Raw genomic sequence first — 14,803 nt, forward strand, 5'->3', positions numbered from 1 at the left:
TTAATACTTGGCCCATTACCCGATCCGCACCCGCAATAAATCACACACGCTAAAATCATTCCAATTAAAGTGCTTTATTTTTTATCTCGCACCTGTCTCAACATCACAACAGTGTCATGAAAGGGCTAATGAAACAGGCTAAAGTGCGCTTTGTTTTGCGCCATTAAAGTAGTCAACCATTGGCACCTAAATAGGCTATGGAACCTGATAACTATACACAAATAGACCTATTAATGAAAATAAAAGAACAAGAAAAAAATACAACCTGAGCCTGTCACTCACAAACTATGCATTTACTTTCCCTTAAAGTTGATGTGCAGGAAAAGGATATCGTCCACAGGACCAGGTTGAAGTTGCGTTCTCCGTTCTTGAGTTACAAATCCAGCTGTGGAAAAGTTTCTCTCACTCGCAGCGCATCAACAAAAGTCTCACTGTCACAGTGGTGGTGACGTGATGGGTCAAATGTCATGTAGTTGTTGCGTTTGTAGGTAATTTAGACATACAAATATTGCACATATTTTTCATCCGAGCTACTACCCGCCCACAAGGAGATAATTATCCGCCAATCCACCCGTTTTAGCCACTTTTATGCGACCTGTTGCAGGACTCTAGTTTAAGTTAAGGTAGGAGAGCGCTTACAAGAGAGGTAGCATGTGAAATAAAGGAGGTAACAAACAGTTCGATATGGAGTGAATTTGCTTTTAATTGAGACACTCAACATATTTGCAATGAGGATGGGACTGAGTCTGAGCCAATTCGTATCGTTCATGCAAACACCAGGTGAACCACCCATTCTGTTCAAAGCGTGGATCAAAACTTTCGACAATGTCTTGCTGGCCCTGGGCAAGGAGCTACCTAATACTAGGCAGCGCACTCTTCTGATACACTGCCTTGGAGCCGAGGGTCAAAGATTGATCTTTACCCTGAATGTGAGTGATCAGGGAGATGTTATGTACGCTTCTGCTTTGAGTGCAATAAGGGAGTTTTTTGTCCCTAAAGTTAATGTGATTTAGATTAGATACACGCAGACAATACTGAGAGAACAGTGCCTTTTGCCTCACACACCCTTACCGCAGCAGAACGGAAGTACTCCACTGTAGAAAAAGAGGCACTAGCATGTGTTTGGGCCACAGAGCGAAGGAGTACCTACTTGTGGGTACGACACTTCACACTGTGTACAGATCACAGCACACTGACCACCCTTCTGTCATCTAAGGGTCAAGGCAGAGCAGGTATGTGCATAGCAAGACGGTCAACTAGGATGATGGCATTTACCTATGATATTCAGTATAAGCCGGGGCATGAGAACTTGACTGCAGACTGTCTATCTCGTTTACCGCTCCCTAGTACTGAACCTAGTCTGGAACATGATTTGGAAGTCGTAGCTCTCACTTCTAAGCTCACTGCAATAACCAGCTTTGAGTTCAAAGCAGCATGTGATTTGTATCCTATCAAAGCTGAGCTATGCAGAAAGCTCACCCCCAAAGGGTGCAAAGGCACTGGATCATGCTTTAAAGCCATATTTTCAAGTGCGGCATGAACTATCACTCCAGGATGGTTGTGTGGTGCAGGGAACCACACGCCTTCTGGTTCCAGAAGTTCTCCAGCCCAAGTTCATCACACTCATACATGATACACATCAGGGTATTGTGAGGGCAAAAAGGAGGCTGAGAGAGCTCTACTGGTGGCCTGGCATTGACAAACAAGTAGAGCTGTCAAAGCTTGTGTCACTTGTCAGTGACATGACAAATCGTCATACATACCACACCACTCCAACCTGTACCTTATTCTACTGATGCTTGGGAGAAAGTGGCCATAGATATCATGGGTCCTTTTGACGCAACACCTGCTGATTGTCATTTTTTGGTCGCCTTGGTGGACTATTACAGTAAGTGGCCTGAGATAGCTTTGGCCTCACATCCTACCAGGCCGTGATGGAGTTCTTGTCTACAGTGTTTAGCAGGGATGGGAATTGGAAATAGTTGATTTCTAATAATGGAGTACAGTTTACTTCGCAAGACTTCAAACTGTTCTTGCAAAACAAAGGAAACATACCAAGGACATCATCCTTGTATTACCCAAGAGCAAACGGGGAAATCGAATGTTTTAATCACAGCTTAAAGGATAGTTTACAAACTGCTTGACTGGAAGGAAGAGGGTGGAAAGAGTTCATACTGTGCAACACCACATGCCGAAACACAGTGCACACCAACTGAAATTTTGCATGGGAGAGCCATGTCAACCAAACTTAACATTTCAGGTCTTTGCTTGCCACCTGAAGGCAAAATGTCCTCACCTCGCCAGCATGCCTCACACATGAGAGATTAACAGGAAAAAAATAAAAAAGAACAGTGACAGAAAATGCAGCACAAAGGATGTTTAATTTCAGTGTGGATCATATGTCCGTGTAAAGAAACCCGGAATTGTTTCCCAGTCTAAACTTTGAAAACCCCTAAAGGTTGTGGGTAAGAAAGGACTGTACATTTAACATTTAATTATTTAGCACATGCTTTTATCCAAAGTGACTTACAAATGAGAACAATAGAAGCAGTCAGGTCAACAAGAGAACAACTACAGTATACAAGTGCCATGACAAGTCTCAGTTAGTCTAGTATAGGACGCATAGCCAGGTTATTTATTTTTTAAATGAAAAGACAGGTGGCCTGTACACATGTAAGTTGTCAGATGGATGATGCTGTAATGCATCCCACCAGGCACCTGTACTTGCTCAATGCAGAGCAGACGAGTCCAGTGAACTACCAGTCTAATCCTGTAGGGGGTGAACAACCTGCAGAAGTTACATGACCTGTTCAGAGCAGGTATGCACCTGCATGGACTCAGGATTATGTAATGTAAAATGTGCTTAATGCATTACAAGTACACAACATGTGTCTCCACAGTATAAGGAAAATAATGTTTTTGCTGTTTTGTGAATATTGTGTTTGAGTACTATTATGTGATGCTCATACCAAGTGTTTGAGAATTGCATTACTGTACCAATATTTGTTCAGTAAGTGTTGTTTGCAAATCATAATGTTGGGATTGTAAGGTTGCAAAGAGGAAAAAAGTCAATAGTAACCTGTATATTAAATTTTAACTAATTGCACTGTGACTATGTCCATATGGTTTATATGTGCTTTTAAGAGTGGGGATATGTGGTGTTCGGAGTTAGCCTCTAGAGGGAGCTCTCGTGTTTGAGTTAAGGTGGGAGAGCAATAACAAGAGAGGTAAGTGAGTGTCAAATAAAGGAGGTTACACAGAGTTCGACATGGAGTGCATGCTTTTAATTGAGGCACTCAGCAAACACATTTATAGAACAATCACATTTAATAGGATTTAATTAACTGGAGAATACATTTAATAGATAAATAAAAAAGGGACCAACGTGCACTGTAAAATGGACTTGGGGTTACAGCCCCATAGAGAAACATTGGAAGATCCGAAGCTCGCATCGTTTTTATGGAGGTTATGCTTCAAGAGTCGAATAACGATGTGCCTGGGGTACTTGTAAGAGTGATTCCAGGTATCCCGAGAGGATAAGCAATGGAATTTATTTTATTCTATTTCTTAAACCCAAACAAAACGGAGCAAAATGTCCCGAAGCATTCACCAACAATCCCAATGAAGACAAAAACGTTCGTTTTCTGGTTGTCATTCTCTCATTAAGTTATAATTTTCATCTGCTCAAGCAGAACGATAATGTCGTGCTTCATTAAGGTATATCTGGCTAAAAGTAAATAACGTTAAAGTTAGTGAGTCCATACAAACCCACGGACTGTTCTCACGTCCTGTACAGTGTATGGCAAAAACTCTACATATTAAACGGGTTAAATGCAAATTAACTGAAATGTAACCTGATATACATGAACAGTGTTGATCCGAGATGTTGTTATCTGCGATCCTGACGAATGTAACATGAGGCTTCTCCGGCTTGCATTGTAAAATCGAAACCCTCGCTTCCAAATTAATACCCACACTATTTATTTTTAAATCGTTTATATATGCCTCCATGGCGGGGTTTACCGATAGGTCTATTCCATACTATATGGTCTATTCAGAAACCTTCGTGAACTAAGAAACACCACTTCACAGGTGAAGAAGTAAATTTACCCACCAGTCATCGCGCAACACTCCAGCGGAAGTTGAGGAGGTAAGAAAAAGGGTGAGGCGTTTTTAAAGAGTTAATTTATTCCCAATTGTGTGGTCTGTATACGCCGTAATAAAGTGAGCGTGTGTATGAAACACAAATTTGATATATGCAAATTACGTTTATTTTCATATTAAACAACACAACAGACTTTTCGCTCTTTAAAATAAGACTTTTTGTTTTAATTAAATTAATAAAACTTAATATTTTGTAAATACACTTGGATGTTTTATATAGCCTACACCTTTATATTAAATGAAAGTAAGATGAGTTATTATTTGTTTAATATATTATGTCATCATACTACAAAAAAACAACCCTATCTAAAAGATGTGCTATACTGTTGTCTATGACCTTGCAGGGTGACTGTACATATCTTGAAAAGTGAAATTAATTTCAACAGATATCCTGGAACAAAGTCACAAAAATCGGTCTGATGCTCACAGGTCAGTTATTTCAGTGATATTTTTCCAAAGTATAGAATCCTTTTCTGCTCATATCATAACATATGTGTACACCCTAAATGTTACAATACGTCTTTGGACATTTCTTTTGTGTGATTGAATTAGAAGACATTTTGGTGATACCATTCTTAAGTTTACAACAACAAAGCTAAAAGCTTTAATTAGGCATACAACTGCACAAGGCCTTTGCACATACTTTGATGGCCCTTCTCATATCCTTGGAGATACAGAAAAATATAATAGGATCAAAACATGTGTTTAAAGTGCTTAGCATTAAAGCTTTCATGCGCCAATCTGGATTTTCTTTTTTGATGAAGCCTACCACATGTGATGCATTGTAGGGTGCAAAACTAATGGCAAACACAAGGAGAGTCCCCACAATCAGTCCAACCACCCGAAGTTTACGCTGTCGCTTGAAGAGAGGACACTTCATTAAAATACAAATTAAACTGATGTAACAGAAGCAGCAGATAAGGAGGGGTAGAAGAAAAAACACGATTGCTAGCCCGAGACGCAAAGGGAGCAGTTCTCTCAGCTGCTTCTCTGACAATTTAATGTAACAATCCTGATGTGCCACCTCCAGAGAATGATTACTAGTGGTGTTGTCCACTTCATTAGAATCTGAATATGCTGCCTTGTAACTAAATACTGACGTTACTGCAATAATCACCCAGGCGATAACACATATAACTGTTGTGTAAATGATTCTTTTTGGACTTTTATACCTCACTGGAAATGCTGCACACACATAGCGCTCAGCGCTGATTGCTGCCAAGAACAGGCTGCTGGAATAAAGAGGAAGAAAGAACATAAACAGACTCAAGCGGCACAGAGCTTCGGGCATATTCCAAACCATGTTATCTGTGGCCTCTTTCATCTTGAAAGGCAAGAAGGTGAGGAAGACGAGGTCAGAAGCAGCAAGGTTCAACATGAATATGTCAATGGGGATAGGTTTACTATGAATCTTGCGAATACACAAGCAGAACGCCAGCACAGTATTAGGAAAACCAATCAGGAATGTGATGATGTATATGGCGAGAAACACTGTCGAATCTCCGGACATTGTTGTCGGCATGTGATAAAGTTTTTCACTTTACTGTAGAAAGGAACTCTGTGAGTTCTTAAAACAGCATCTGTATAAACACACAGTTTCAAGATTATTCGATTTTATAATCTAAAAATCTTATTCATAATTATTAGATTATGAGATTTTTTAATACTATGAAAAAAATTACTAGAAAAAAGTTCTTAAAGATACCTAAAACATAAGCGTTTTTATTAGGAACTTACCAAGGTAGGGTAACTTACCAAGGTTAGGTATTTCTCTCTATTATTTGTAGTCTCGATCACAAATCATTTGCTCTTTTGAAATGTACTCCAGATACCTAGATGTCATAGATAAAGTAAACTGTAGAATGATTTGCATGCCGTCATATTATGAAAACATGTTTAGAATTGAGCCATTGTTTTTTTTTTCAGTACCCTCAGGCCTACTCATTAGCCTAGCAAAAGCTAATAAATACAAATAATCAGAATGGTCTACATTCTGTCTATGATCAGCGAAAAGCACTAAATAGGCTGAAATAAAGGGATAGTTATTATTCAGTCTTGTGTTGTTACAAACCTGTATCCATTTACACACACATTTTTAAGCATTGTTTTGCAGTTCTTCCAAAGTTTGATGGACTTAGTGAATTTGTCTAGCTCCAAAATTACAGGAAAACACCATGAAGGTATTTAACATTAGTCCGTATTCCAAGTCTAGAAAAATTGCGTTGTGATCATTATAAACTGTTAGTATGGCAAGAGCAGCATACATTTTCTTTCTTTCTTTTGGCTGAACCTTAATTGGCTTTTGCATTAAATTACTTAATATTGATTCCATCATCTTATCCATCACACGTGTGCCGAGATCAAACTGCTGAGAGCTTAGAGCTTTTTGAAAAAATGCTGTATAAAACAAAACAATTAACTGTGCCAATCAAAAACATAAATGAAATGAGATTATTCAAAATGTTAATATTGATCTTCATACAATCAGTTTTAGGTATTTTTAATAATTTAATGTCATATTTTGATGCATATGTATACTAAAAAAATAAAATAAAAACTTAATGGAGAAAGTTCATGTGAAAGCAAAATTTGCAGATCAGCAGGTAACATTGTTGCATTGCTATCATCTTACAGTTTTAAATATAAATACATATTCAGAACCTTGAAACAGTGTTATTCCAAGAAAGCTTATTACACTTTGGAGATGTTTTGTAAAAATGACTTACCAGTTCTGTTTTTTATCTTTTTTAACCACAACAAATGAGTATAACGTGTATTCCAGTCCAACATAATTTCAAAAACATCTAAATAGATTTTAAAACTTTTAAATACTCATCACAGCTCTTCAGGTTATGGCTTGTGCATCCATCTACTGTAATTTTAAACAGTAACTTTTAACTTGCGTGTTTATCAGTTATCATATCTCTCCTGGAAAGTGTCTTATTGAAAACCACAAACCATCACATGGGTTTGTCCACACTTAGTCAATGTGAAAATAAAGTAACTCACAAGTAAAAAAAATAAATCCATTTTCAAAGTCAACATCTCTTTTATTAATTTACAAGTAGCTTAAGAAAACAAATATTCTCTATTTAGTAGTGACAGACCTACTTGGTGCCATGGATATTGATTTTTTTAATTTATTGTTTTTAAACAGTTTAGATGATTACTTTGTGATAATGCAATTGTTTTGCACATTCATGAACACAAATGTCTATGAAAATCCACAATCTCTTCTAAAAACTTAAAATATTTAAGTGCACAACAACACAAACTTCTTTGAATTGGCATATAACTGAAACAAAGCATTTGCAATTACACAGATTGCCTTTCTCATCTCCCTAGAGATACAGAAAAATATAATAAGATCAAAACATGCATTTAAAGTGGTCGGCATTAAAGCTTTCATACGCCAGCTTGGATTTTCTTGTCTGATGTAGCCAACTATGTATGATACACTGATAGGAGCGTAACAAACTGTAAACTCAAGAAGTGTCCCCAAAACCAGTCCAATCGCCCGGAGCCTGCGACAGCGGTTAATGAGAGGAAGCTTCAGCAAAATACAGATGACATTGATATAACAGAAGCAGCAAATGATGAAAGATATACATATTACTGCCAGGGTAGCCATGCGTATTTTACTCAGTTCTCTCAGCTGTGTTGCAGTGAAGTGACTATAACATCTCAGAGGTTCTGTCACCAGAGGTTGTTGATTAGTAGTGTTGTGTATTTCTGAATCGGTGTATGTGGCCTTGTAACCAAATGCTACGAGTGCTATAACAAGTGCCCAGATGGCGACACATATTAATATTGTATAGATGTTTCTCCTTTGACTTTTATACTTCATTGGAAATCGTATACAAACATATCGCTCAGCACTTATTGCTGTTAAGAACATGCCACTGGAGTAGAAAGGAAGAAAGAACATGAACATATTAAAGTGGCACAGGATATAGGGCATGTTCCAAACCATGTCGTCTGTGGCCTCTTTCATCTTGAAAGGCAGGAAGGTGAGGAAGACCAGGTCAGAAACAGTGAGGTTCAACATAAATATGTCAATGGGGATAGGTTTATGGAGAATCTTGTGAATACATGAGCAGAACGCAAGCACAGCATTAGGAAAACTAATCAGGAATGTGATGATATAAATGACGAGAAACCCTGTCGAATCCTCTGACATCACTATCGGCCTTTGGTAAAGTTCTTTGCTTTAGAAAACAGCCATGTAGGTACACCGCCTTTAATATGTAAACACACCTATTTTAGATGTATTCTCATAATTTTTGTCAGTATTGCAAAACCATTTAAAGTACCAACTGTTGTGGTTTTATCTGGGACTTACCAATTAGTATTTCTGTTATTTGCCTGGACAAAATCAATGGGCTCCTCCTACGCAGTTCCATACAACTCTCTATCCACCTGGACAGCATGGATGCAGAAAACTGGAATATGATTTGCATTCTATCGTGTTATGAAAACGTTTAGATTAGAGTCACTGTTCTTCCCAAGTGTAATCAAGTCTGTGTAGCTCCAAAATAACAGCAAAAAAACTCGGTAGCTACTTAAAGGGGTCATTGACTGAGAAATCAAATTTCCATTGAGGTTTTGAACAGAAACAGGTCAATGATCTATAAAAACATCCTCAAAACTCAAATCTTTCTTGTTTAAAAACTCGTTGTGGAATGTGCCACTTTATGAAGTAATTGTGTGACGAAAGCTCACCTCTCAAGGAGAAAGTCAACGCCTGCTTCAACATCACGGCATCTTTAGCCACGCTCATACGTGCTTGTAATAGGAGGAGAGTAAAAACCAGAGAGACGCAAACACAGGACTACTCCATTAACAGAACCATACAGATGTCATTACAAGATTACAAGAAACAGTGTAGTGTAAATTGTGAAAAATAGTCTTTGAGTTTTCTTCCTTGTGATCCTAACTCCATATCTAGGTTGGAAGCGAGCACTGTTGCTTCATGTCTCAAATCTATTTCTCTTTCAGGTCAGAATCAGCGAGGATGCTTGAAGTAGGTCAGAAATAGAGCAGGACATCAGTTTCCTGTCAAGGATTTGTTAGTCAATCCGTGCCGCATCAGTACAGTACAGAAACGCAGATTATAATGGGTTCTGTGTTGTGCCCCTTGCATCCAGAGGTGAACATCAGAGACCATTATAAAATAATTTTTAAAAAAGCAGTTCATGAAGGTTTTTTTTTTTTTTTTTTTTTTTTTTTGTATGACAAAGCAGCATAACAATACTTCAAAATGTGTCCTTTATTTTTAACATACAGGAATGGAAAGACATATAAATGTATGTATTTATTTATTGGAGCTTTAAGTGAACATTGTATTAATAGATTCCTTCACCTATTTGCTGGGGTCATACTGCTAAGAGAGCTTTTTGGGGAAAACAATTCTACACATCACACACACACACAGACACACACATATATATGAATATGTGTGTGTGTGTGTGTGTGTGTGTGTGTGTGTGTGTGTGTGTGTGTGTAATAAAACAAATTTATTAGACCACCACCACCACCATCTAAGTTTTGTGCCACAGCAGCCCTAAACGATTTCAAAAATTATTTACCTGTAGGCTGTGTGTAAGCTCTTTAGTCACAGTAGTATTATATAATATTAAAAAGTACACTTTACCGTACAAAAATAAATAAATAATAATAATAATCTGTCATCTTATGTAACATTAAAAAATATATTTGTATATACTATATGTACTGTATACTACACAAGGACCTTGCAACAATATCATTTTAATAAGTTTAGTTTGAAAATGTTTTTCAGAAGTGACTTGTCAGTGTTGCTATATTAGTTATTCAAAGGTGACTTATCACTGCTGTGTTATTAGTTTTTCATCACAGTAAAACAAAGTAAAACAGGTGCAATCTAATACACTTTCAAAAACACATCAATAGATTTGAAGACATACTCACCAAGACTCTTCAGTGACTGTTTTCATAAAAAAAATACTTAGACTAGTCTTTGAAGTTTGGCCATACCTTTTAAAATTTAGTTACATAAAAAAAGTAGATTAGTATAATTTGAATCTGAAAAATAAGTTACTCATTCTCAATACAAAGTCTTAACATGAGTGTGACTGTATTTAAGCAACTGGTCCAAGGTTATGGTTTATGCTTCCTTCTCATTTTAAATATAATATTTTAACATGCATGATTATTAGTTCTCACAACATTTCAGGGAAGTACTATTTTGCAAACCACAAACTATCACATGGGTTTTTGTCCACACGCAGTGAAGAATGTGAAAACAGAGGACCATTGTTTTGCTTTCTTTATTTTCTCTTGATCTGTATATGAGGCTGGGAATTTGTAAAACATATGCAAGGAAGGGTTAAGGATATAAAAAATATTTGGACCCATTGTGGCCCTGGAATGGCTGTTGTGTGAACTTGTAAAATGCAGTGTTGTACAGTGTTGTAATTAAAACTACTTATGGTATCACCTTATTATCTAAAATTAATAACTACCCTACTAACTTATTAATAAGCAGCAAATTAGGATTTGATGCAAAAGTGTAGTTAATGTGTTAATGTGTTAACAGTTAATGATGAAAACTGGTTCCCTAACTAAAGTGTGACCATTCCTACTATAATTTAGATTTTGGGTTTAAATAACAATATTTACATTTACATTTACATTTAGTTGTTACGCAGCACAAGTAGCAAGGGCTTTTAAATAATATAATAAATAAAAAGAAAACGGATAAAATATAAAAAGAATAGAGCAAGTGTTAGAGGTCTTTTTTATTTTTTATAATTGTATAATAAATGAAAAGAAAATAGAATACAAAAAGATTATAAGGTTAGTTATATTATATATATATATATAAAGAGAGAGAGAGAGAGGCAAACATTCATGAAAAGGGAAAGCTGTGCATAAAAAGCAGATGTCTAAAAACATAAAAAGTATTCACCCCAAAATTTTTGTCATCATTTACTTAGCCTCCGTAGTTCCAAACCTTTATAAGCTTATATATATATATATATATATAATTCTGTTAAGCACAAAATAAGATATTTTGAATACATTCAAATTTCAGATGACAGAACTATCTCTTTAAAAGATTATCTCATCCGATATCTTTAACATCCACCAAAACATCATGCTCATTTCTTTCTGCTAAGTATGTCTGTTTGAGTGACTTAACACTGAAAAGTAAAAAAAAATTACAAATAAATCTTTCAATTTCAGCATCTCATTTATTTCCATCAGGTCACTTTTATGGACGAGTCTGCTGAGTTTGCTTTTGCTCTGTCATCTTTAGATTCACTATGGCTTATTATTGATGCAGCTTGTGGTTTGATGGTTCCTGGAAGCCCTGTTGCAGTGATTCTGATGCCTGGACTTATGATATGTTCTTTTATTTGCGGCACAATCTGTCCACCAAATCCCTCGGCGTCCATGGTGAAATCATCAACATGACCACAGGCTCAAGAAATACATTGCAGGAGCAGGAAAGCATGGCTTCACTTCTCCACTCCACATTAGTGTTCAAGACAAAGCCCACCACGTGGGAAACATTGTAGGGCAAATAACATACCACAAATACTACTAAAGTGGAGAGTGCAATGGCTAACACCCTTCTTTTCCCAACAGAGGGCAAAGCTGAGTGTCTGACAAGCACAAGGCAGCGCAGTGTGCAGAATGCTGACAACACAAGTGGCACCAGGAAGAGCAGCAGTGCCATCTCCAGGCGTAACGGCACCAGCACTTCTAACTGCTCCTGGGTGAAGTTTTCATAGCATGCAGAGATATTCTCCTTTGATAAAGACACAAAATGGCCCCTTCCTTCAGCAGTATGAGCAAAACCCAAGTGTATAAGCACTAAAAGCCACAAGATGGCGCTTACCAGGCAAGAGGTACTCTACCGGCGGTATAGTTTGTAAGTTATAGCATAGGCGATACTCAGATACCGGCCCACGACGACTGCTGTGAGGATCAAACTACTACCGTAGACTGAAGAAAACAGAAAGAAGCTATAAACGGGACAAACCACAGCTGGAAGCGCCCAGCCATGGAGCGTCTCGGCCACTTTGACTGGCATCCACGACACTAGAGCCAGGTTTGCCACACACAGGTTCAGAGCGTAGACTACATTGGGGGTGGCACCATGTTTTCGAGCCTTACGGATGTACACGAAAAGAACAAGGAGATTGCCAGGAAGTCCAAGCAAGAAGGTCAAGATGTAGACCAACAAAGAGACGAAGCTGGACACAGTCAACTCCATCATGTCAGATCAATTTGTAGCTCACCTAGATCAGTTAACTAAAGCCTCCTTTTCATAGCCTCTCCATTGGCTGCCAATATTCCCTCTTTATTCCATTTGGAGGAATAGCCGCTCCTGAATCAAATAAAGTGCTGAACACTCTCCAATCTGTGTGAGGAAATAACATGAAGACAATAAGGAAGTTTGTATCTGCAAAAAGGTTCGTGTTTATTTGGAAAGCACAGAATAGGGTGGGGGAAAGGGGGTGTGGAAGGGGCGTTAGATGGGTGGTAAGTGCATCTAAGAGCTTGAATTGGTCTGATTTGAGCCGCAGGGATGGGAACTTAATGCAGCAAGATGCCATTTATATGGTCCCACATTGCCTTATTTGCGCTTGGTGTGTACATTAGATCAGGACCCTTTAGTGAAATGATTCAGAATAATTGGGCTTTGCGGGAAGCTGAGCTCATCCAGCCATGACTCTGTCACTTGAAATGCACTGGACGGTTAAACCATTAAAGCTGTAAACTCACTGAATCTGTTTGGGGATGACATTCAGGAAAGGCTATTGCATACAAACAATGAATTAACTTGACACTTTTATAGCGGCTTGCAAAAAGCCATTGAATCAGTTTATGAAGTATGATCATTCTGAACGCATATATTCCTATGTTTTAGTATAAATTCAATACAAAATTCCAATATATATCAGTATAAACATCCAAAGTATATTTTATAAGTGATTTATTCACAAGGGATCTCAAGAATAGATAAATGCTTTAATAAAACGATTCATCTAAAATGATTCAAACATATATTCTAAATATTTCAATTACATTTCAAACAACACCAGCTCAAACCAAGCATGCCTAACCATGTCAAATTATGTATTTAAAACACTGAGTTTGAAAACCAAAGAAACCAGAAAGTTCAGCAACTGTGTACAACTTCAATTTTAGGATTATAAGAAGAGTTATAACAACAAACTTATCAAAACCAAAAGTAACACCTTAGTCTTCATATAATGGCATTTAAATCTAAACTGATCATACTCTGGTGACCAACCACGATTTGAGCTTTGCCATATTTGCCATGCACCTAACCTCATTAAAAATACATTCCTCCTCATTATTTTGCATAGACGTAAATAGTCCCATTTAGATACATTAGTGTAGCAGTTAACTTCGGCAGAACTGATAAATCCTCACCAGTGTATTCTTTTAACATGTTCATCACTGAGAGTCAAAGTCCAGTCTAAATAGAGGCTTTCATATGACATTATCATCCCTTCCCAGACATAAAACAGAAATCTGTAAACAAATGGGTTAACATTGTTGTTGTAAAGGTCTGTGAAGACAGAAAAAGGCCATTTAACAATGTAACACAATGATCCACATGCAGAATCAAGAAAAAAAATCACTATACAACTATTAAAACATGTTAGTATGTTTTCATATTTAAGATGTTTGCTTCATTCTAGCTCATAAAATCAAATAAATGTTTGAAATGTGATACTGAGAAACCATTACCACAGGCTTGGAAAACATATGAAGAGGAAACAAATTTGTAAAATACTGGAATCAGGAAAATAAAATTTATTTTGCACTTAATAAACAGTTTCCATCCTTTCTCTTACCAATTAAATTGCCCTTTTTGCCGCTCAACTGGTAGATTGTAGTGCTGGCAACTCCAAACGTCTGAGTTTAATTCCCAGGGAAAGCAAGTACTGATCAAATGAATCCCTTGAACACACTTTAAGCCTCTTTGGATAAAAGTGTCTACAAAATGTGTCTATCTGCTGTACTTCCTCTTCATTACCTCACCATGACTGGCCAGACCAAGTTTGGTAAATGTCACACCTATGTCATTGACTTATAAATGTGTACAGTCCTGTGTCAATATGTTCATTTATCTTACGTCAAAAGGTTGGTGGACCAGGGTTGTGGAATTGGCCTACTTTTACAATGTCCCCACTGGTTGATTTTTTATTTATTTATTGGTTTTAAAGGTATGACATATTGCATAAATTGTATTTGCCTGAAGTTCTTGTATTGAAATATTTTTCCCATTTTATATTCTTCCAATCATTATGCTAGATGATGAGTTTTGTGAGTAAGAGCCAATGAATGGGTGCTTTATGAAAATGTTTATGATTACTTCCATATAGTGATTTTCAAGTTAAAATTGTGCATAATGCATAACAGTGACTGTAAAACATGTATTTTAGGTATGGGAGTGGCATATATATATATATATATATATATATATATATATATATATATATATATATATATATATATATATATATATAGTTGTTGTTGTTTTTTGGCCAGTTTTGATTGGCCATTGAGCTGGTTTTGTTTTGCAAACCTGGCAACTCTGCATTGGGCTGAAGAG

The 14,803-nt window shown here is 37.0% G+C and overlaps 3 protein-coding genes across 3 annotated transcripts; all 3 read right to left on the reverse strand.

The window, feature by feature from the left end:
* Nucleotides 1-4,462: 4,462 nt before the first annotated feature.
* On the reverse strand, nucleotides 4,463-5,688 carry si:dkey-211g8.7 (uncharacterized protein LOC794123 homolog). Its single transcript, XM_059555232.1, has one exon. It carries the CDS (start codon nucleotides 5,684-5,686, stop codon nucleotides 4,769-4,771), a length of 918 nt encoding a protein of 305 aa, XP_059411215.1. The 5' UTR covers nucleotides 5,687-5,688; the 3' UTR covers nucleotides 4,463-4,768.
* Nucleotides 5,689-7,389: 1,701 nt separating this feature from the next.
* On the reverse strand, nucleotides 7,390-8,387 carry LOC132144673 (free fatty acid receptor 3-like). Its single transcript, XM_059555233.1, has one exon. The coding sequence runs from the start codon at nucleotides 8,342-8,344 to the stop codon at nucleotides 7,418-7,420; it is 927 nt and encodes a 308-aa protein (XP_059411216.1). The 5' UTR covers nucleotides 8,345-8,387; the 3' UTR covers nucleotides 7,390-7,417.
* Nucleotides 8,388-11,331: 2,944 nt separating this feature from the next.
* On the reverse strand, nucleotides 11,332-13,765 carry si:dkey-211g8.9 (free fatty acid receptor 2). Its single transcript, XM_059555234.1, is given in 1 exon segment — nucleotides 11,332-13,765. A coding segment is annotated over 1 exon segment (870 nt). The 5' UTR covers nucleotides 12,431-13,765; the 3' UTR covers nucleotides 11,332-11,560.
* Between the last annotated feature and the right edge of the window lie 1,038 nt (nucleotides 13,766-14,803).

Source organism: Carassius carassius, chromosome 8 (assembly GCF_963082965.1).
Source record: "Carassius carassius chromosome 8, fCarCar2.1, whole genome shotgun sequence".
Lineage (NCBI taxonomy): Eukaryota > Metazoa > Chordata > Actinopteri > Cypriniformes > Cyprinidae > Carassius > Carassius carassius.

Bases quoted from the DNA above. Each gene is read 5' to 3' on its own strand.
- LOC132144673 (XM_059555233.1), bottom strand. From the start codon at position 8,344: ATGTCAGAGGATTCGACAGGGTTTCTCGTCATTTATATCATCACATTC.
- si:dkey-211g8.7 (XM_059555232.1), bottom strand. From the start codon at position 5,686: ATGCCGACAACAATGTCCGGAGATTCGACAGTGTTTCTCGCCATATAC.